Source organism: Cebidichthys violaceus, unplaced genomic scaffold (genome assembly GCF_023349555.1).
Source record: "Cebidichthys violaceus isolate CVI_PGR_0920_01 unplaced genomic scaffold, fCebVio1.0.p SCAF_3, whole genome shotgun sequence".
NCBI lineage: Eukaryota > Metazoa > Chordata > Actinopteri > Perciformes > Stichaeidae > Cebidichthys > Cebidichthys violaceus.
Window position 1 is genome coordinate 11,098,638 of NW_027176483.1, and position 23,263 is coordinate 11,121,900.

Sequence of the window (23,263 nt, forward strand, 5' to 3'; positions counted from 1 at the left end):
GTGTGTGTGTGTGTGTGTGTGTGTGCGCGCGCGAGCGAGTGTGTGTGTAAGCCAGAGAGGAAAGAAAGCTTACAGTGACCAGATTTGAAAGTGAACCTTGCTTACCATCTGCAGGTCTCAGAAGACCCTAAACTAAATATGAATGCAAAACTAAATTTATAATCTTACATAGAGCGGCAACATTAATTATTTTATTGATTGATTGATATATAAAATATTTGTGTATGTTCCCAAAGCATTCAATAATAATTTGAAATGGAGAAAAGCACTTATCAATCCCTATCGGAAAATGTGTTATCATTTTTAAACTATTCACACATCTAAATGACCAACATCAATCTCTACAAACCCATACATTTAATTCCTAACAATAACATTAAAAGAAAAGACAGACACAAAATTAGTGCTTACAAAAAACTGTCAGGTTTGTTTTATTGTTATTTGTGTATTTATTTTGTATGGGTACATTTTACTTGGATACACACATACCCTCTGAATTTATAAACGCTCTCTCTCTCCCTTTCTCTAGGTGCAGTGTTTGGACAGACAGTCGCATGTGGTGACAGACAGGACAGTCTGCTGGCTACGAGTGCCATTGGCACACAGGACAGGAACACTGAGAGGCTCCGTCTCCACGGCAGCACAGCACACACACTCCTGCTCCACAGCAGCCCTCTCCAGGGAGAACATGGACTTACTGCGACATTTGCCCTGATAGACAGACGGACAGATGGACGGATAGACAGAATCACAGGGAGAGGCAGAGAGGGTGGGATGGAGAGGGACAGTGTTACAGTGTGATTTCATTGAACTTTGCTGGCTAATCCTGGGGGGGATTAATCATCCTGTGTGTGTGTGTGTGTGTGTGTGTGTGTGTGTGTGTGTGTGTGTGTGTGTGTGTGTGTGTGTGTGTGTGTCAGTAGTCTGTTACCTCACAATAGTGCAATTCTATCTGGTGCTCTGATTGGCAATCATCCACTTTGATGTAGTTAAGCGTTCCTACTGTCCTTCGACACTCTGGCTCCGTACCTTCATACATGCACACACACTTATTAAAATCAGAAAGTCCAGATTTTTTTTTAAATAGCGTAGTCTCGCCGAGGCCACAGCTCTACTTACATATCTCACAGCAGGTTGTTCCGATCTGGCTAACTTTCCCCTGAAAAAAAGCAAGAGAGGAAAAATGTAATACAAATATTTGGCAGCTACAGATGTTCAGGAGTGGGAACACTGGGAGATGGAGGTATAGGGCAGTTTTTTGAAGCAGTCGTACCCCCTGGTCCAGGCAAGTTTGACGGTCAAAAGGAGGGCAGGTGGTCAATCTGGTTTGAAGGACAAGGTCCCCTTTAACGTTTACACCACAGGTATACAGGTTGCAACCATCCTCGCTAGTGGTGTTCACCTGGAGGGAGAGAGGCACACACTTAGATCAGCATGCATGTATGCTGCTGAGAAGCTGTTGTCTCCTTTTTAAATGAAAACATAATATTATATTTATGATGTAGACAAACTGTATTGACCCAAGGAACAAGCATAGTACAGTGTAGAATAACATAGTATAGCAGTTGTATAAAATAGTATAACACAGTACAGTATGATGCTATCTGGAAAAAGTCTTTATAAAAATAAATCAATATCAAAAGCATCATTATCAACAGCAAATGAGTCGGTATGAGCATCAATGTCTGCGTTCTGTGTGTGACAGTGTTCATGAGCTAAGAACCTACCTGCAGACTGATCAGTTTCCCATCTGGCCTTTGCATGAAGCAGGCAGTGGGAACACATCGGCCACAGCAAGCATCTTCCTCTTTCTGCAGAGTGTATCCCTGAAAACGTTGTGGTTAGTATTGCCTGTTAGCTCATCAGGGCAGACATCAGAAGGACATTAATGTAAATACAAAGACAAATGTGCCTGGGCCCTTTTGTGCTCATAAATAATTCACTATTTACCTCTGTAAGCGGAGTGAATCATGGAAAACGTTGTGGCCACAATTTAATGATGAGTAGGGAGGGAATGTGGTCAGCAGATTAGAAAATCTTTGATGAAAATGACGAACGTTTGAATTTGTTGGTTAGTCATGACGATGATGGTGATGATAATGATGATGATGATAATGGTAAAAAATAATGGTTGGATGGTGGTTACCATAGGGCAAGTGGGACAGCTGATTCTCCTGCACGACAGTCTGTATTTCCTCACGGCACCGTCTTCCACAATACACTCACAGTGTGTGCACACGTCCACCATCAGCCTCTCGCCTGCCTGCACAAACACACACACAGGTGGAGCATTGAAGGAACCATTCAAAATGTTCTAATACGAAAGAAGGGTTTGCTATTCTGCACGACTTACTCCTATCACAGTGTTGTTGAGGACACAGACATCCATAGGAGCTGTGGAGAGAAAAGCACAAGTAATTGAAATGCTATTTATTAAACACAGCATTAGACCCCAGGCTCTGTAAGGTCAGGTGAGGATAAGAGGCTCTGAGGTGACACTAATGTGAGAGAGAGTCATCTGCTGGACAGACACTGCGACTGCTTCTCAGTAGATAGTGAGATTATGATATCATGCCCGCTAGTTGAAGGACACTCTCCTAACTCATAATACCACCCTGCTGTGCCAAATGGTGTGTCTGTTTATGTTTTCCTATATGTTTGTAATTGCGTATGAATGTGTGTTTACCGCAGTGGCAGCTGGGGCAGCAATCCTGGGTGTCGCAGCGTAACTCTGTTCCCAACGGGCAGGATGGGGTGTCCATAACAGAGCAGCTGACGTTTGTTGCAGAGATGAACGCCTCATCTTTCACTTTCACACACTGATGTAACACACATTTATCCTGAGGAGATTGCCATACCTCTCCCACCTATTAAAAGAAACACAGAGATTAGATTAAAATCCAATAAGAGAGAGGAGAAAGTGCTCCACTGAAACAATACACAGCTGGAAATATATTGCCTAAGCAGAGGGATTGTTATTGTTATTCAAACATCACATTAAGCTGTATATGGAAAATTGGTTGCCTATATTATTCAGGCATGTATGATTTCTCTGCACATACGTGTCTGAGGTTTCGCCCAAACACTGTGTCCCCTCGAATCTCTCCCTTTGACTCCACACAACTGGTCGTTGTGCACTTGCCACAGCATTCTCCTTTTGATGGAGTGTAAGTGGAGCCCTGAAATATATAATACATATATATATGGATTGATGGTTATAGAAGCAGAATGCAAATATGTGTATTTGGTGTGTGTGTGTGCTCACCTGAGGGCAGGTTCGATCACACACAGGCGGCATACACTGAGCGATGTGCAGTGATGTGTCTTTGTCCTGCAGCTGGGTGCATCTGCACTTCTGGCACGCTTCCTCCCATTCACTCCCCACTGGGTGAACCACGCCACCAACCACACACACCTGGATAGACACAAATAATAAAACCAGGTTTAAACAGTAAAAGCACATAAATGAAAACAGATGCATTTAAACAAACACACACTCCTCAAACACCTTGTCTGGCAGACAGGTGGTTTCTGTGCAGCCGCAGTCGTCGGTAGAGGACGATGTGATGAACCCAGCAGGGCAGGTGTGGGTGGAGTTATGGCAGTTGCACACACATTCAAACACGTCGCAGCACTTTGTGTTTTTCACTGACAGTTGGCGGTGTGCTGTACAAGCGGGGGGAGCTTGAACATCACACTCTCCTTTTTTGCAGACTGCGAGGGGGAAAAGAGATGAAGAGAAACACGTGAAAGAGATCACATAGATGTGTGCTCTGTTTCATGTCTGTATGTGTGCCAGAGAAAAGCAGAGCTCTAACATCACAGAGAATGCGTTAATGGCATACCGCACTCGTGTATAGGTTGACATTCCCCAGGGTTTTTCAGAACCACAGCCTCCCCATCCTCACAGCGGGGCACTTCAGGCAGGTCACAAGTCACCAGATCACACACTGAAAAGTCACAGAGTGAGACAGTCTGTTGCATTTGGACAAGCTATACATTGTATATGAGATACAACTGTGTGATAAATTTAGAGCACATACAATTTAATGAATGATTTAAGTTGTTTCTTTAATTAGCTGTTGAACATTTAGGGTTGATGGTGTGAGCAATATATTCTAGTGTTCAGCACCAACCTTTCAATATCAAAAAATCGGACCTAGATTCACACACATAGTATATCCTATTGAACACAGACAGGTCTGTTTTTCCCGCTCTCATTTGATGAGGCTACTGTAATACTGAACTGGAAATAGAAACGTAATAATGCAACATGGTGTTTTTTTACATACCACACTCATACTCTTGGCAGCACTTAGAGCCTCTCTTCTCTCTCAGGATCTCACAGGGTCCACATACTGGAGCTGCACACACATAAAAATGATTCATTATTAAAGCGGTATATCCAAACACACAATGCAACGCTAATATATATTTTTTTACTGATTCTGTATGAGCATAAGCAGCAGAAAGCTTGCCTTTGACGTCATTGCAGGGCCGGGCAGTGCAGTTGATGTGTTGTTGGTCCAAACACATGCAAATCAAACATGGGTTCTCATCTGGTACCCAACTCTGCATGTACTGTACGAAAACATCAAACCATGTTTCATTTTATTGATGTCTCAAACACTAGATGGCGCTCAAAGCACACTTTATTGGTGAAACACCTCAGTGGTTGCCCCATCCAGTTCTATCAGAATGTGTTTCTGTAACTGAGAAGTTGACTTACATTTTGCCTCCTTTCCTCACACATTCAGTCATATTTGTCTTCTCATGCATCTCACCGTATACGTGCGTTCATGATGGTCGACACACTGCCTACATGCTTCTGGTGATACACACTGTCCGTGATGCAAAACTGTCCCTCCAGTACAGAAACAGCCCTCAGTAGGTGTGTCCATACAGGATGAATCGTTACCCCTGGCAACCGACCAGTCGCCTGGCAACGTCTGTATGTTAAAACAGTCCCCTACACACCCTGTCCGACATGCAGCATACAGCATGGAGCTGGGGCATTGTAATGCTGTAACACACAGATCAGGCTAAAGTTTAGGTTCATGCTCAGACTGGGTGTTAAACTGCGTCTGCTGATTTGAAACATATATACACATATCAAGAACTAACTTACGGCAGAGGTGCGGGCTCCTCCAGTCCACACACACACCTCTCTGCCTACAGAGGCGTGCGTAGGCAGAAATCAGCTCGCATACATCTGACTCCTCACATGCCTGCTCCTCACACTTTGCAAGGAACACCTGGACGGGAATATGATCATGGCACTGCTCAAAGACCTCAGAACGTAGGGCCTGACATCCCATCGCTGCACCGGACACACACACCGCCCTCCGCTTTGGCAGACACACACCGTCATCTACAGCCACGGTCCAGTCTGAGATGAAGCCTGGCTGGTCAGCGGTCGAGCTGCCATTACGTAAAGATAGGACGTTCAACTTCTCCTCCCCACAGGCACCTGGAAGAAAGATAGAAAGAGAGAGAACTGTGGTTTGAGGAAGGAGTTACAGTTGTACTACAACCAAATAAAGAAAGAAAAACAGGGCTGACTTATTTTACACTTGTATAAATGGGTTTTTATTTTTTGTTACCGCAGAGTCCAGCGATGTCTCCTGTGGTGGTGGAGCTGAGCAGCGTGATGGTAAACTCATTGCTCTGGGGAGTGAAAGTCAGGACGTAGCCGTGGTCCGACTTGAGCTGCAGCATCACTCCTCCATAACGCACCAGCTCTAGGCCAGCAAACCGCCACGGCAGAGCAAGTTCCTCCCGATTAATCACTGCCTGCTCAAACAATTACATAGCCAGTAAATAAACATTCGACTCACGTGTAATGATCGATTTCAGTATGAAGGCCTCCTAACCAGCGACACACACAGCTTACCGTCATATCATCCTTCAGCAGCAGTTTATGTGGTCCATGGATCACCTCCATGGCTTTCATGCAGACCTGGTTGTAATTCGCTGAGTCCTGACAAGGCCCACTGTGGAGTTTGACCTCTGACCCTTCACTGATGCCTCTGCTGACAGTGAGAAGTGTATAGGCGCACACACCCTCCCCATCCAGCCTAAGTGCCAAGCCATCAAACCTCACTACGTGATTGGTGGAGCTGCCTATACACATGCCTGTCAACACACACACCAGGCAGAAGGAAGAGAGTGACTGTACAGGAGCCATGTGATCCGTTAACAGTCAGTATAAATAGCCTGGAATGCAAGTCACCAGCACTCATTGTTAACAGCCCACGTGGGAAAGGATGTGCACTTAATATAGACGAGTTAAATGCGATGCTAGGAACTTCAGAAGCTATTTGATCCTTTAGATGTACATACAAGGGCATTCCCAGTGGCAGCCACAGGTCTCCTGGACTCTGACAGGTGGCATGTTGTTTCTGCAGGCCGGCGGCTCCAGTCTGTCACAGCTGACTTTGTGGTTTTGTACTGTCACTGCCCCACTGGGGTGGCACAGGAGAGAGTGGCAGCCGTCCTCCAGCAGCCATGACTCACCAGGCTGAATCACAAGAACAGACAATTCATTACAATGAATGCTGTAAAAGGTTGCTGCACTACTCTAATTTCTATTCAAGCTCTGCAGACATTACTCACCTTTCTCTCATTTCCATTATCATCAACACACAGTCCTGGTGGACCAGCTAAGAACCAAAGTAAACAACCAATAAAATCATTATGATCAATTATCACTTGCATTATAATGCATTACTATTAAAACTATACAAAAGAACAGATGTATTTCTGAGCATTAATTATTTTTACTTGGAAGAAAGAGTAACTGTATGTGTGTGTGCCTGTAAGCACCTCTGCAGATTCTCTCTGTGTAACCGTTGTCTAGAGTCAGCAACATCAGTAATTGATCCATGCTGTTCAAGTGCAGAGTGTTGTCTTGTTTGCCCTGGTGGCCGAGTACGCCAATCTCACTCCTGTCATAGCCTGGCCCCACCCCAATGGGGAACACTGACACACCTGAGTGAAGGGACTGTTGTCAGTAAAACTGATGATGGAAACCCACCAACTGAATTTTTAACTGAGGTATCACATGTTAATTTAGTCAATGGCGACTTAATCACCTGCTGCCAGTGCCTCGTTAGCTGCTTCTTTGACATCATCGGCTGATTTGTCAGTCACCAGCATCACCACAGCCTTGGCTACACCGACTCTTCCACCGCTGACCGGCGAGATGGCCGTCTGCACAGCGAATCGCAGTGCAGAGCCTGCAGAAAGACGAGAGCAGTGAGCGTGTGTGGGTCTACTTTAATGTGTGTGCACATATTAGACAACGTATCCGCTACCTAGCACTGGGGCAGTGGCGGTCCTGCTTGGTATGCTTCCCACCAGGTTCAGGAGTTGGGATTTGCTCTGTGCATTCTTCCAGGTGAGCTCTGCTGTGTTGGTGTCTCCATACTGAACCACACTCACCTGAGTGCCATTCAGCCCTGCACACATAAAGAACTTAAATTAATGAAGCAATGCAGGGAAGGGAGATCTAGAATCTGGTTACCCTAATAAGTATTAGTCTATATACCTGCCATGTTACACACTTGAAACAACATGTTAGCGCCTATTGACATATCTCCTCTATTCTGTGTCTTGATGACCCACTATCTAAATAAATGACTAGAAATCTCTTATCCAAAACAATTATCCTTTTGCTGTTAAACAACTTATGATATGACTATGAATAGAATCAAAAAATCACAGCTGCCCCTTGTTCTTATTATTATTTTTGAAATACTATTGAACAAGACTAATAACAATACTAAACACCAGTGAAATGCAGTTCACATTACATACAAAATGTAGCTGGGTGTTTAGGGGCTGAGTCACACTTACCTATGTCAGCATTATTGATGAAAGCTTTCACAAATGTCTTCATGTCCTCAAACTGCCCTCCAGCCTTCAACAGGAACAACACATCCACAGGCGTCTTACACGGCACTGTGCAAAGATAAAATCACAAATTAGTACAGGCTTAGGACCCCTTGTGGACTGAGTGATTGGAATGAGTGTGTTGTCTGTACCTGAGGGTGGCAGGCTGGAGAGTGTTGGGACGACCAGGGGTGCCAGCGTAGGAAAGCGGGGCCTGACTGTGGTGTGTGTGATATTGACTACACGGTGTACCAGGGTTGACAGACCGTTGTAGTCATCAACAATCAGCGGCGGTTGAGGTGAGCTGAATGGCAGCAAGTCAATCTCACGTATTTTTGGTCCAACACCAATGGGGTACACTTGTGTGTGGATGCTCATAGATGGCGGGCGTGTCACTGTGTCAGTAGGCGGATTTTCTGTCACAAGGAAGACCAGCTGAGGAGGGGTTGGGCCGCGTGAAGGCCGGGCCGTAGCCATTTCTTGAAAAGTCGTAGTGACAGCCGCTCCTGTGTTCGTCTTACTTCCACCCCTCCAACGAATCTCGCGCAGTCGCTGCAGCAGCAGGGTCCTCTGCCGTCTCAACTCCCACCGACGGATCTCCACAGTGACGCTTACCGAGTACTGGATCACAGTGATTCGAATGGACTCCTCCTTCTCCGTCAGCTGTGAGATAACTTCCTCCAGGAAGAGAAGCGACTTATTAAAGTTTAACTCACCAACTGCATCAGAGCCTTCCAGGATGAACGTCACATCTTTGGCAGGAGAGATGGAAGACGGCGATGTGGTGATGGGAAACAGGCCAGAGGGGGAGGTGGACGTAGGAGTGTTTGGAAGGTATGGCGTGGGGTTGGGCTCCAGACGAGGAGCCGGGGTTGTGGGGGTTGTGCGCTGCCGAGTGGACTTTGGCATTGGAGGTTTCACCACCTCAGGCTCCATCCCCAAGGTGCAGAGGTAATCTGTCAGCTCTAACAGACGTTCAGGCAGCTCACCTGTGCTGCTCAGCACATAGGCCCTGTTTTCTGGGTTGACGTTGGTGATGTCATTAATCTGCCCCATGTTTACCCCAGGACCCAGTGCCACTGTCAGGGTGGTGATGGCTTTCCTGCGGAGCATCTTGACGATGGCACGGACGGGGCGAGGGTTGGCACTAGCAGTTAAGATGATGGCAACACGGCCGGCATGGTCACGTTTGTTCTTGTCGTAGATGTTGATAACCAGGTACTTAACAGCTTCATCCAAGAAGGCCGCATCTCCTCCTGTGTAATGCAGTTCACTCACAGTCTTCTTAAACAGCCACTTCTGAACCTACAGGCATGAATGAGAGAGAAAAACAGGTAGATCAAGCAACCAAGGGAAGACCTTTAGGATGACTTTCAGTTTCTGTGAATTTGAATGACCGATTAAGTATCATTCCACAAAATTCATAAAGCAGCATTGCATGTTTTTGTGCAAGAATAAATATCTTGCTGTGTCACACATGTACAACCTATGTTAATCTACCTGCAGGTCATAGGTTTTGACTCCAGAGTGGTAAAGCAGCACTGTGGCTCGAGTGTGAGCTGAGCCCATGCGGAAGCGTTCAACCACTCCCAGTATAAACTCTTTAGTTGCCTGAAATTCATCTTCACTCAGGGCTTCTGAACCATCTAGTAGGAATGCAAGATCCATAGCGCGGTCACACGTGCCCTCAGGCATCAAGGTGGTGAAGGGCAGGGTTGTGAAGGTGGCATAGTCGGCTGTTGGTGTGGGAGTGGTGAACACGGCGGAAGAGGCACAAACTTCACAGCTCAGTGTGTTGTTGTCACAGTGACTTAAGAAATGAAAAATAAAGCATCTTATAATGTGCAAAGCATTATTCACCAATCCAAAATATGCAAACGTGTTACTGAAAGTTCTAATGTTTTACCATATCTTGCAGTGCTCTGGGTTATCGTGGTTCAAGATGACTTTGTTGCCGTGGGAAATTCTCTGACCCTCATGGATACACACCTGACACTGAGAGGGATCTACACAACGCATGGCCACCTCATCCAGTAGCTGGCCTAAGAAAAGAAAAAAAGGTCTGAAGTTAAACTAGCCTACATTATTTGCATATTGTACATACATACGTGCATGTATACAGTATACTGCATTAGGATTTTGCATGCTCAAATATGTTTAGTGAGTATTTTTTGGCACCTGGGGGGCAGTAGGCATGGCAACCTTCCACACATGCGAACGAACAATGGAGAGGATCTGGGTGCTGGCAGGTGACCGAACAGGCAGGGCCGCAAGTATTATATCTCCACTGGCATAACTCCTCCCCTACACCTGGGCTCCTCGGGTTCAGTTCCTCACAGCTTATGGCTAAGGAAACAAAAGTTATATAATATATTATAATATTACCCATGCGACACAATCTGGCCTCTGCTTTTTAACAATCCTAACTACATAGAGCTCTTCCTTCAAGATAAACAGGATATGTGACCTGCATGATAAAGTATTCAGAAAAATAAGTAAATTTTCTTAACAATACCATAAGGAGAAGATTTTTTTTCTTCTGATATCAGAGTATAGATATAGTTCATCCGAGTGAAAAACAAGAGTATGATGCTAGAGCTAAAACCCAAATTCAGGGTAACTTTAAAAATGTTAACTCTTGTTGAAGACACAAAAGGTGTCATGTGGGAGAAGGATAGCAGTACTGAAAAGTCGCGGTTCTGTGATTGTGGTATAAGTATTTTAAAAAAGGAGAAGAGCTGCATGGGAGGTGACTTTGCCAGAATTTTTTAATTATTATTGTTATTATTATTATCTTATTTTACTTTTTTCCAGCCACTTGATTTTGATAGCTTAGGACATTGTTAACTGGTTTAGCTTGGTTGAGCAGCCATGATATATTTTCCTAAATGACATGATGAAATTCTAAATGTGGATGAGGAAACGGAGAAATTCTTCACACTCACGGCAAAGGTCATTGGATCTCCAGCTGATGGATACACCCCTCTCTGAACAGGCCTGAGCGTAGGCTGCGATGACGTCACAGAAACACGCACAGTCGCCCACTGATGGACAAGAGCATGCTGCCTCCACACACATATCTACATATGGCTCTGCATCCACCTGGAGACACACAGGGACATGTTAGGAGAGGACCAAGTGCATGAACCTAACAATACTGTCTGTAATTACACTGACCTGGCTGTTGCATTCTCTAAAGAGAGGACCAGTGATCACACGACACGACTGCTCCACTGTTACAAGCTTGACAATGTTGTCGCTGCAAGGAGCGGGTATCTACATTATACACACAAGAACACACATGAATAGAGTGTGACAGTATCTACATCTTATTCTGTACTAGAAATGCAATAGTTAGCAATTAATAGTTAGCAAAAATGTACATTTTAAGGTTGATTTCAAACCTTCCAGGCAGCCATTGGCTTTTAGTCAGTATGCTACAAGACCCAGCTTGCACAGGCTTGCCTGGGGTGGGTAATCCATCCCTGGAAACATGTAGTCTGCTTCATTTTCTATCAAATGTATCATCTTGCCAATTGACTGGCCATCTGGTATTCTTATACTTGCCCACAAACAACAAAAGTCCACGTTCCTAAATGCTCTAGTTTATGTAGACCATGTATGGAACATTATTGTATACAGCCACGTCTACATATTACTGTTAAAGAGCTGGCCCTAACTTTTCCTAAAACCAAAGCTAGACAGGAAATGTGTGTGAGGAATTTTAAGTTTTAAAGCATTCCTAGTGCTGGATATTATGTGTCACAGTGTGTTTACTTAGGTAGTGTTAAACCAAGGAGTGTGGTCATTGAATGTATATTGAGTGTCTGTGATGGGGGTTTGAGGAATGTCAGAAGGTGTAAATCTGCGGGGGAAGACGGTAGTTCACTGAGGTGTCTGTCCAGGACAATGGGTCAGGATCCAAGGAGGAGCCCATTGGACTTCAGCCAATCGTGGAGCTGATCGATAGGTTGAGGAATGTAACTCTGGGGGGGCAAAGGAGCTGTTTGTCCCCTGAGAGAATCAGACTTCCTTCGTACCATGGGGCAGATACATCAATCTGTCCTGTGGTGTGAACGAGGTCTCATATTTCTTGAAATATTTTACTATCGATAGTGTAATTTGGTTTGTGATTGTTTTGGCTTCTGTTAACAATATTAAATACTTTTGATTTTGACCTGGACCTGCTGACTCCTGCCCTGCTTGCTGATGGAACAAAGAGTGCAAGGGGGGGGGGGGCTGCTGCTTCTTCTCCTCAGTGGCCTTCTTCCCCTCTGTTTGACAAATTTCTGAACATTACATGTGCTACTCTGTAATTTCAGTGAACCGACCCTTTAATCTAAGACTTTACCTGTGTTACATCTGCACAGCTGGGAATAACCTTCCAGGAGTTCCCAAAGTGTGAGGAGTCCACCTCGAGCTGGTTGTTACTGCTCACCAAGTCGTTGTTGACGTTCCCATCAAAGTTACCGCACAGACCGCACACCCGACCCTACACACGTTAAAATGTATGCAACAAAAAGAATAGGTTTAAAATAAAATAATGTAAATAAAACAAACATGGTCCAACCAGTCAAAAGTGGTGTTATAATACATAAGTACCCTGTATGTGGCTGAGATGTGAACCAGAAGGCGAGTTCCTTTATCCCAGCTGAGGGAAATGTGTTTCCCCAGCAGCACGGTGTAAAACTGAGCAGATTTCACAATCTCCACCTGTGAGCTCTGTAGCACCGGCCTCTTCATCTTCACCTATGAGAGAGAAAGATGCCAACCATGGATGCATATACTCACAGATCAAGTCTGAAAAGTTAGGTTGCAAGACTCAGATTGAGTGAGTAAAGCAGAATATGAGGTATATGAACGTGTCAGACATCTGACTTCTGACCGTTGGTTGTGTGTGATCAAGTTTGCTGCTTTACAAATTGCAATTATTTAGTTAGTATCCAAAGGTTATGCAAACGGTGCCATGCTGTTTGTTCTTGCATTAGAGTGATAAACAATATTCAACATAAACACTTTTATTATTTAATATTATTGCTTATAAGTGACTAATTATGTACCTAGTTCAAGTTGTGCAAATGCTCATACACTGCATGTACAGTACATACTCATAATTAAATCATAAACATACCATTTCATGAAACACAACTACGGTGCAGGTGCAGGCTTAATAGTCTAACAGATGAGAAAATACTTAGTTTGCAGTGTTATTTATGGTTTATTGCATTTTATTGTTTATTGTATAGTGATTTAAGGGCAGTTTACAGTTTTTTTCCTGATGATTCCTTTTGGTTGTATGTTATTAAAAGAAAGAGTTGCGTTTTAGGAAGAGAACCTTTATTGTGTGCAATGTAATGTTATATTTAAGAAGTTCTGTTCATGTCTGATGACTTTCATCGCTGCAAAGTTTTTTGAGTTTATATGGGCAGACCACTCTTTGTGCATGACACACTGAATCACATAACAAACTATGTGTGTGTGTGTGTGTGTGTGTGTGTGTGTGCGTGAGCGTGTGTGTGTGTGTGTGTGTGTGTGTGTGTGTGTGTGTGTGTGTGTGTGTGTTACCTCTCCATGTTGCATTACAATCAACCCTCCATGGAAGAAGACTGTAATAGCTTTTGCACAGTGATGTCCCACAATTCCACAGGCCTCATTCTCCACCAGGACTCTGAATGAACCCTCTTCTCCATTACACATATCCTATTGATAGTAAAGGTAGAAAAAACTTTATTAAATCAATGCATGTTTCTGTTTGACATCAGTGTGCTGATATCTGCCTCTTACCTGGACCAGGACATATTGGCAGAGGCCAGGGAACAAGTATTTGAGGCCATCGAAAGTGACGTAATGCCCCTCCCCCACAGTGCGGCACACACCATCACACGCCTTCTCTGTGCAGTGCCACTTCCTGTTCTCACACACACTGTCAACGAGAAAGCCTGTTGAGTAAACATGTTGCAAGTATTCCCCTTCATAACCATGTATGCAAACAATCTTTTTACCAGGTGTTGCAGTCCACAGAGATGGTCTGTCCTGATGCATATGGCCTGTTGTTATGGTAACAGGGACACTGTTCCGGTGCAATGCAGTCTCTGCGGTGACGTACCTGAAATCAATCCACTTATCAATCAGTATGTTCTATTTTAGATGTTTGGTGCTTTATCTACAGCAAACACACACACACACACACACACACACACACACACACACACACAGACACACACACAGATAACAAACCACCTACTGTGCCAGGTGGACAGAGGCAGCCGGGTATGCAGGCGAGGCTGACACAGGGCAGATCCAGATTCTGGCAGGTTCTGGCACATTCAAGCCCTTTTTCTCCTCCATCACACTCTGTACGGACGAGTGGAGGTGGGCACTGTGCTGACCGGCGGTCTGCATACATAAAAACAAACACACCAATATGTAGCTGGCTTTTATGAAGTTGGTGATCAGTTCCTAAAATGCAAAATGTATTAGAAACTCTAACTTGTTGTTTAACTTGTAAAACTACCTGATCGTTAGGGGGATCAGACCAGATAAATACTCTACTGACAGTTGTTCAGTGCATACAAGAACAGCAAAGTCTCATGTTAAAAATAAATGGGCAAATGAAAGATACCACATGGATAATGGATTATACAAGTCAAAAAACACACAGACATTCAATAGAACATCTGTAAAATATTGAAATTGTACCTCTGGATGGTGCCAGGTCATCATCATAGAAGAGGTCAGACAGTAAAGTACTCATCTCAGGGGAGCTACAGCGCATGGAGCCATTCTCACAGTAGCTACACACACAAGCACACAAGAGAAACACACAAAAAGTGAAAGTGTATCTATGAAATGCAATATCAGTTACCATAGTATCTGAAAACACACATGCACGGTAACTGACCAGATGCTGTTGTGATCCGCGTAGACATCATTAGGCTGGTAAAGCTGTCCATCGTGCAGGCAGGTACAGAGGTCAGCTGTCACGCACTCTCCGGAGTCGCTCAGATACTTTCCAGCAGGACAAAAACAGCCCTCCTCACACACTCTCTCCTCCAGACATCCTGCCTCAGCGCCAGACAGAGCTCGGCAGGTCCGGTCGCACACACTCCCACAGGCCTCATACACCTGGCCTCCAGTGCACTCAAGTTCTGACAAAAACAAATCAGGGTTAGGGATCTAGTCTCATCTTCATCATTTCCGTCCCTGGAATTATGATGGATCTTTGTTGTTTGTATTGACTGTTGTTGTACTCTTGATGATACAAATATTCAAATAGACAGATTGGACAGATTCAGATGTGGTGCTGATATCCTGATCTTCACCTTGTGAAAGTTACGGCTAACCAAGATTATTGCTGACTTTTGCATTTACCCAACAGTGCAGTTTTCTGTCTAAAAATGGAATGAAATGTTTGTATGTTTACTATTATATGTGCATATGAATGATCAGCTGTAGGTTAATCAAAGCGTTACCACAGAGTGAGGGAGACCTCCAGTTGAGCAGCACTCCTCTGGCAGTGCAGGCAGCTGCGTAGGCAGACAGAGCAGAGCAGAGGCACTCCTCACCGTCCACACACGCACACACATCATAACGGCAAAACCGCTGGAACGGACTCGGGTTCACCAGATAGTGGCACGCACTGAACACGTCTGACATCATCACCGAACAGGCCTCTTCTGCAAAACGCACTGAAAGGCGCAGGAGATACAAATATATATATTATACTATAATTGTCCCAGTAAGGGGGAAATCTTTCTGAGCATTTGACCCATCCAGTAATGCACTGCCCATGACAGGCACCCGCTAGGAGGTCAGTGTCTTGCTCAAGAACACTTGATTCAGAACACGTCTCAGCCAAGGATCAAACTGTCAACCCTCCAGTTCCCAGACAACCCTCTTAGCCCAGTGAGCTATTTGCTCTTGTGGTGATGTGTGCATCTATATGGGTGAGTATACCTCTTTTGGGGTTAATGGCACACGGATCGCTCTTATGTTTGTGGGTTGATTCACAGTCTCCGTTGATCCTCCATGATTGGCCGAACGCCTGAGGACCCGCCTCAACCAGACCAGATTCAGACAAGAAGTCGTCACCTTGGTTACCATTAAAGTTACCACAGAGGCCGCAGGTCTGCCCTGCCCATCGTGGTCCCAGCTGGGGATGTGGACACATTTCAGTAAAGTTGTTTGCTGATCTTATAACATAAGTACCATTACCAGTACCATTATAAAAGTGTTTATCCATGAGAATTGTTCTACCTTTAAAAGCACGCGGCCTCGCCCATCCCAGTCCAGACGAAAGTCATCTCCAAACTTAACATGCACAGAAGACTGCACAGATCTCTGGATATGCAGACGACCTGTAACATTGCGCAAACAATCAAGATGGCGTTGATTTAAACAATTTAAATAATTAACAGGCCTACCATTAAATATATTTTTTGTGCTGAAAATGATCACACAATTCTTAAGAAATCAGATCGACAAAGATGGATTCATCTTTACTTGATGTTTATATGCTGGTGTTGACTAAATGTCTTCTATGTCTTCAGGATTTTTTGTTGTATCTTTGAGCTGATGTTTTGTTCACTTCAGAATATAATAGGTTGAAGTACAATATATCTAGTAGTTTCTCTTATATACTTAAGGTTTTATTATAAATACAAGATCAAATACAGTATGATATGCTAAGAGGAAGTATAAAATGTAGATCTTTGCACTATTCTGCAAAAGTGGCATACCATGATGCATTGGGGTCTGGATGTCCATGCTGTTGACAGAGACAACTCCTCCATGCTTCAGCTTCACTGTCATGTCCTCCAGAGAGGACAGGCTGAGCGTCACTGAGCGTGTGCACACAGCATCCTGATCATCTGCACACTGAAACACAATACCAACAGCCAATATGCTGTAGATGACTGAGCAGCTAGAGGCAGGAAAGTGACAAAAAAAAAGAAACCAAAAAAAGCCCATTACCTGTACGTTCTCAATAATGACAGAAAACCCATTATCTGTGCAGTCTCTTGCCAGCAGATACTGACAGTGACCAGTGAAAGTGAAGAACTTGTTGTCGAAGGTCTTGAAGTGAGACTGGCCAACCACCAAGCACTCGGCTACATATAGAAAACAAAGGCATAACACCAGAAATTAGCAACCGGGGACTTTATTTACCAGTAGAATGTGTAAGTCAGCACATTGACTACTGCTGTACATCTCTCTCACCAGGGCAGCCTTCATTGGTGCATTCCCAGGAACCGTGACGGCAAACACTGCAGCAAAGAAACAATTTAGTGAGGAAGCATTGTACTTTTCATCTAGCAGTATCTCTTGTGTATTTCTACATGTTTCTGCATGCACATAGCTCCCTTACCAGGTGTTGCAGTCCTGAGAGATGGTGGATCCTGGAGGGAAATGTCGCCCCATGTGCACACAGGAACACTGAGATACCTCCACACAACGGTTACCATCCAACACCTTACCCACTGAAAACCAAACACGACCATGTTACAACTGGAGTATCAGAGCAACAGACAGTGAAAGAGGGAGATAGAGTGAGCGGGAGGTTACCAGGGCATGTACAGCCATCCACACACTCTTCCTTGCAGACCTCCTGGATGTTGAGACTGTGGCAGGTTGTAGAGCAGGACTTGGTGCATTCACTGTACTGCATCCCAATTGGACACTTGGGAACTGAACACACACACACACACACACACACACACATTTAGATTATGATTGGGACTTCTTACCTTGCAACTACCTTCTTAGTAACTGACAAACTTACAGCATTGGCTCTCCTCCAGCCAGCCACGAAGGAGTATCCCGTGGGCGTGGCACGTGCGAGCGTACTCCAACAGGAATGGACAGTAACAGTCCTCTCCCTCCCTCTGGTCACAGTGGCATGCCTCCTGCTGACACAGTGACAGGAACGCCTCGGGAGAGACCAGGTGGGCACAGTGCAGAAACACACTAGACGTCTGCAACACACTGCAGCTGGACAAAATCTACACAAACACACACACGTCAAAAGAAAATGGTTCTTTACATCGTAATGATGGGAGGTTTTTGTATAACTTTTTTTTTTTAAAAGACCCCATAAAAGACCCCCATAAGGGTAATGGGTTCTATAAACGACATGTGATGAGTAGGTTATAAGATGGCTACTTGTATCATCATGATGGAAACAGGATTTTGATTCTTTAAAGACCATAAAATAAGGTAAAAAGAGAGTTTAAAGTCAGTAAGTACCAGTTGAAATTGTAAAGGAAAACACTCCGATATATCAATTAAGATATCTTAATATTGATATCTGAAAGATAAATATTTTCCTTCAGGGACACTAGAAAAAAGATCAGACTTGTAGTTAGTGAAGGAGACGTTAATGACATGCAATGGTTTCACACTAATATGTAGCCTTTAACGGTTTCATCACACGTGGGTGTTCCTGAAGTACAAAATGTTCTTGCTAAAACTGGCTGATTTTTTCATACCAGACCACCCACAACGACTACAGTATACATGTTACAGAACTGCTCTCACACCTGTCAGATCAGCTTGCTAACCAGCTGTTCCTTGCTGAAACTTGTATCTACTTTAAGTGGAAGCCCATTTGTACCAGGACAAAAGTGGTGAAGGATACAAATAAAGTTTCAAATAGTAAATCAATATTGTAAGACACAAGACTTGCGTAGTCACAATTATAAGATATTTGAGCTGTTTGAAAGAACGATAGCAGAGTACTAGTAGGAACGACGGAAACAATTATGAGATTTTCAGGGAAATGTTATGCCTTTATTAGATGGATGAAAGAGGAGAGATTACAGGAAAGAGAGATGGGTAATGACATGTAACAAAGGGGCAAACCGAGGACATTGTGGTCCAAAGTTGTCACCTTAAACCCAGGGCGCCACATGAGATTTTGATAGGAGGTCAAAATTGACATGGCATTATCTTGATTTTCCAAGTAAAAATGAGCTAACACACCCTTGAAAGGCTAAATGCATTTACATCAAAGGTTCAGATGCCTTAATGTGTGTAAAAATGTATTTCTCCAGTTTTTAATAAAAAAATGTTGGTTCATTTTTAGATTGTTTGCAGATATGTAAAATGCAATCACATCTTTACAGGTGTCCTAACACATGTATGGATGCACATGTTTGTGTGTTGTCCTCTCACCGCTGAACTCTTTCTTGTGTTGTTACAGGACTGGCTGGGATTTGAGACACGTCGACATGACTGATCAGCCCCCTTCACTTCCCACGAATTTGCAAAATCATAGCTGTTTTCTGTTAGGAATCCTAAAAACACACACACACATAAACAAGTTGACAGATTTGTTCCTTAATCTCATCCTACCACTACTGTTTCTCTTGCTTTCCTTTACCGTGTTATCTTTTCCTGTACAGAGCTGATACTCTTCCTGTTGCTGAGTGCTGGTGACTCATTTAATTTCCTTAATTCCAGTAATAATGAACTCTCCTCACATATCCCACATACGCACACAGTTACAAACTTTTGACGTTACCCCGCATTATCTTACCCTCTTGAGCGGTGTATTCGTCAGCTGATACAGTGTTGAAGTTGCCACAGAGGCCACAGGTGTGGTTGGCATGGTGTTTGGACATTGTCAAAGCGATGTTAGCTGCATTATCAATAGTAACAGTGAAGCCAAACTCCTCACTCCAGAGCTTATAAAAGCCGAGCTCTGAACCCACGAAAACAGCATGAGATGCAAAGGGCACAGACAGTCTGCAAAAAAAGAGACACACATCAAGCTTCTCCTTAATCAAATGAAGGGATGATTTATATTCTGCAATATTTCAATACGATAACACACAATTTATGATTTTTGTTTGACAACTTCAATATTCTGTTACTCAACATTTTTTCTCCCTGTGAGAGCCGTCCGTTAACAGACAGGTGCAGCTCAAAGGCATCTCCCAGAAACAGAGTGACTCCAGTTCTTTTGCCATTGACAAAATCACCTGCAGATTCAACATACATTTATGTTATTATCATAAAAATTATGATTTTTTTCAGAAAATTAAAAAAAGGGAAAATAAATGAGAAAGCAATTTCAAATGTCAGAACAAGTATATACATTATTTTAGTACACACATCCCAGTGAGAATCAAACCAATAGCAGAGGCTCCACACAAGCCACTGAGCTGCACTGTCTGAGCAGATACCATTAGAGGTCAATTCTGTTTGTTTCTTTATTGAACTGTCTGAGTGTGACTCACCCAGCAGTGTGAAGGAGCGATGGCTGCAGTCTCCTGCCAGCAGGTAGCTGCAGTCTCCAGGAAACTCATATAAGACCCCATCAAAAGTGTGAATGTGTTGTCGTCCAAACAGACTGCATCTCCCTGTCATACCTGCCACGCAAGCTGGACACACGCAAAATACACTAATATGCAGCTGACTGTAGAAGTAGGGCACAAGGAGATCTTACATGAAAAATTTCACATATTAATAGTCTATAAGACTGCAAAGACCAAAAATAATTTGGACATCCTCTACGTCCACTCACCTGTCAGATGCAGAAGAACCAAAATGTCTCGCAAATACCTCCTCATCCACACCTGAAATACATAAATATGCGCACCATTATCATCACCACCACCTGTACCAGCATCATCATTATCATATAACCAAATTCCACATTATTCTGTGTGCTGTTCATGGCCTGTATAAAAAAGTTCACCAAACTCCAGTTAGTCCTACCTCCATGGCTCCTGTTAATCCACACAGTTGCAAAGGAAAACCAAACACAATCCAAAATCAGAGAATCCAAATGTGCACTTTTAGACCTCACACGGTCAAGGCATATTAATGCAGTGTGATGGTCTGAGTCAAACAAACATGGACTAAACTGAGAACTTGGTCAGAAGCTCAACTACCCTGGAACAGATTTTATAGCAAAGAATGTACCCCCGCCCAGTTGCCATTAAGACCAATCCCCTTAGCCAGGTTATGTCAAACAGGGCAGAATATCATTCTGTCCAAAGCTCAGTGCCTGCAGACTGACACCATCAAACACATTCAGCAGGACAATACCAGGATATGCCCACTGATCGCCTGGCGAGTGATTAGTCTACACATTCGTATCTGTATCGGCGCCAACCCAAACAATTCTTGTGGAAAACACACTCACTGGAGATATCGCACGCAATAATACTGCTGTGGTGGTGCACAAACACATGACTAAGCTGTGACAAAATAACACACACACACACACACACACACACACACACACTGGGAACATGTACGGATCAACACTCTCAGGTGAAAACTTCACCTCCCAGCTGGCCAAAAGACAAAGACATTATTGTGTCCAAATGTATGCCTATCCAATTCTGGCACGGCTTTTCAACATTGTGCTCTGAGGTGTTTTCATGAGACATCTCCACAGCTTGCTGTTGGGTGGAGCTGTGCTGCAAATTACTCAATATACTAATAACCATGATAAAGTTTTAAATTGTCAGGTGACAGGAAAATTAATAAGTGAGCCAGCACAGTCTGCAGCTGTCCATAAAGGGTCTAGTCAGGCTCAAGTGAAAACACCTGTGGGGGGTGGGCCTTTGGTTTGTAGCTGCTTTAGGAAAAGTACAGGTGTTATTAATAACATTAACGATGACTCTGTTTTATCCAAGAGTCCCAATAAGCCATTCCAATATGACAATGAGTCAGCATGCACAATACCAGGACCCTAAAAGCTGAAGAGGCTACGTGGAATTTAGCTGCCTTCATTTCCCTGCTGTGACACGTCACAGTATCTTCCATGTTTTATCTGTTCATTGTAATGTTCCCCAAATCCATGTGCTTTCATGTTAATTGCTGAACCTCTGTGTTGCTGCTGTTCTTGACCAGGTCTTCCTTGTAAAAGAGATCTTTGTTCTCAATAGAACAAAAGTGGTTAAATAAAGGCTAACTAAAAAGACCTTTTTCACTGCAGAGATTATGACTTATGATAGCAAGAAAAACACGGGTGAAACTAATTTGGTTGACAATGGGTCCGTTCCATTGATTGTCCCAGTATGCCATGCCAGTGAGGTATCTCACACATATTAAAACCTTGGAACTAGCTCACTAACTGAAATTCAGTTGTTTTTAATGTTATTATTATCAATTACACCTGTTTTTTTTCCTGCTATGACATGCTTCACCACCCATCTTCAACCTGAGCGCAGGGCTAATCTTCCAGAATAACTGAACAACACTCAATAGATAGATAGATAGATAGATAGATAGATAGATAGATAGATAGATAGATAGATAGATAGATAGATAGATAGATAGATAGATAGATACTGTATTCATCCCCAGGGGAAAATTTGTTTGTAGCAGCAGCAAACAAAGTTACAGAGTAAACATAAACATATTAAGTATGAACAATGCTCAATATATACCATACAATAAAATAACAGCAGAACATAATACATTTAAATAACATAAAAATAAAATAAAATAATAAAAGTGCAAAAACAAATGCAGAGTATATACAATAAAGTAGAATGGTATTAAATGAAATGGTTGTGATCTAGTAATAAAATATAATGTTTTTTTCACTTTCTAAAAAGTCTGCAGTTAGAAGTGTTAGCAAGTCAATATATTAATTAAGGGTTCTATAGAAGTGAGTTTTAAGTTTTCAAGTCTGCAGTTGTGAATGTTAATAAATTGTTGAAAATGGATTTTGGTCCAGATGCTCTACAATGCTTTTCTAGGTGAAAATGATGGTTCATTATGGTGACATTTTTATTAATGACTGACTATTTATAACTAATCCATAAACCATTAGTAACCTATGTAGACCTATTGTTAAGCATTAATAAAGCCATGAGTTACAATTTATAAATTTGTATAAATTATAGGTAGTGCCCAAATAACTGTCTGTGGATGTAAAATGTACACCGCAGCAGGAATGGTTAGAAATATTGATGCAGAAAACCAACATGCACACATTACAAATACCGTGGAGATAATACTAAAAAGTCAAACTGACTGGATAATAGGAGGTTGGTCACTTTGTGTTTGTTTGTGGTGTGAGCTGTCAGTCTGATCGCGTGGACATACTCGTGCACCGTGTTCATTCATGTACAATAAATTCAATCCGTGACGCGTCTTTCCTTTTCTGGGAGAATTACGTCATCGCACAGCCGAGGCTGCTGCAGGAATTTGTGGTCAAAAAGCCCACCGCAGGCTGCTTCTCAGGGCATTGTTGTATGCAGGAAGGACACACGCTGAGCACAGACTATAGATTCCCTATCAGAGCTATTAGGCTACCATTTCAAAATGAAGTAATCTGTAATCTCATTTTGGAGACACAAAATATATAAATAGTGCAATAAGTATATAACTTGCTTATTCCTATTTA

At 43.2% G+C, this 23,263-nt stretch overlaps 1 protein-coding gene across 1 annotated transcript; it reads right to left on the reverse strand.

Moving 5' to 3' along the window:
• Positions 1-400: 400 nt before the first annotated feature.
• On the reverse strand, positions 401-20,761 carry vwf (von Willebrand factor). Its single transcript, XM_068722553.1, has 53 exons — positions 20,614-20,761; positions 20,420-20,471; positions 20,133-20,276; positions 19,772-19,874; positions 19,430-19,638; positions 19,066-19,187; positions 17,675-17,894; positions 17,458-17,580; positions 17,261-17,372; positions 17,113-17,159; positions 16,867-17,003; positions 16,632-16,770; positions 16,150-16,250; positions 15,850-16,045; positions 15,366-15,581; positions 14,795-15,041; positions 14,593-14,687; positions 14,138-14,289; positions 13,896-13,999; positions 13,678-13,816; positions 13,459-13,593; positions 12,496-12,642; positions 12,245-12,385; positions 11,071-11,169; positions 10,839-10,995; positions 10,072-10,239; positions 9,800-9,935; positions 9,394-9,703; positions 8,046-9,198; positions 7,858-7,962; positions 7,317-7,460; positions 7,095-7,238; positions 6,826-6,990; positions 6,616-6,662; positions 6,343-6,520; positions 5,894-6,135; positions 5,604-5,793; positions 5,129-5,470; positions 4,785-5,023; positions 4,479-4,581; positions 4,293-4,364; positions 3,846-3,950; positions 3,509-3,714; positions 3,266-3,415; positions 3,063-3,179; positions 2,687-2,867; positions 2,354-2,394; positions 2,147-2,263; positions 1,728-1,826; positions 1,274-1,402; positions 1,120-1,159; positions 932-1,029; positions 401-711 (listed from the first exon to the last, which is right to left on the reverse strand). Exons 1-53 carry the CDS (start codon positions 20,617-20,619, stop codon positions 526-528), a joined length of 8,550 nt encoding a protein of 2,849 aa, XP_068578654.1. The 5' UTR covers positions 20,620-20,761; the 3' UTR covers positions 401-525.
• Positions 20,762-23,263: the final 2,502 nt, after the last annotated feature.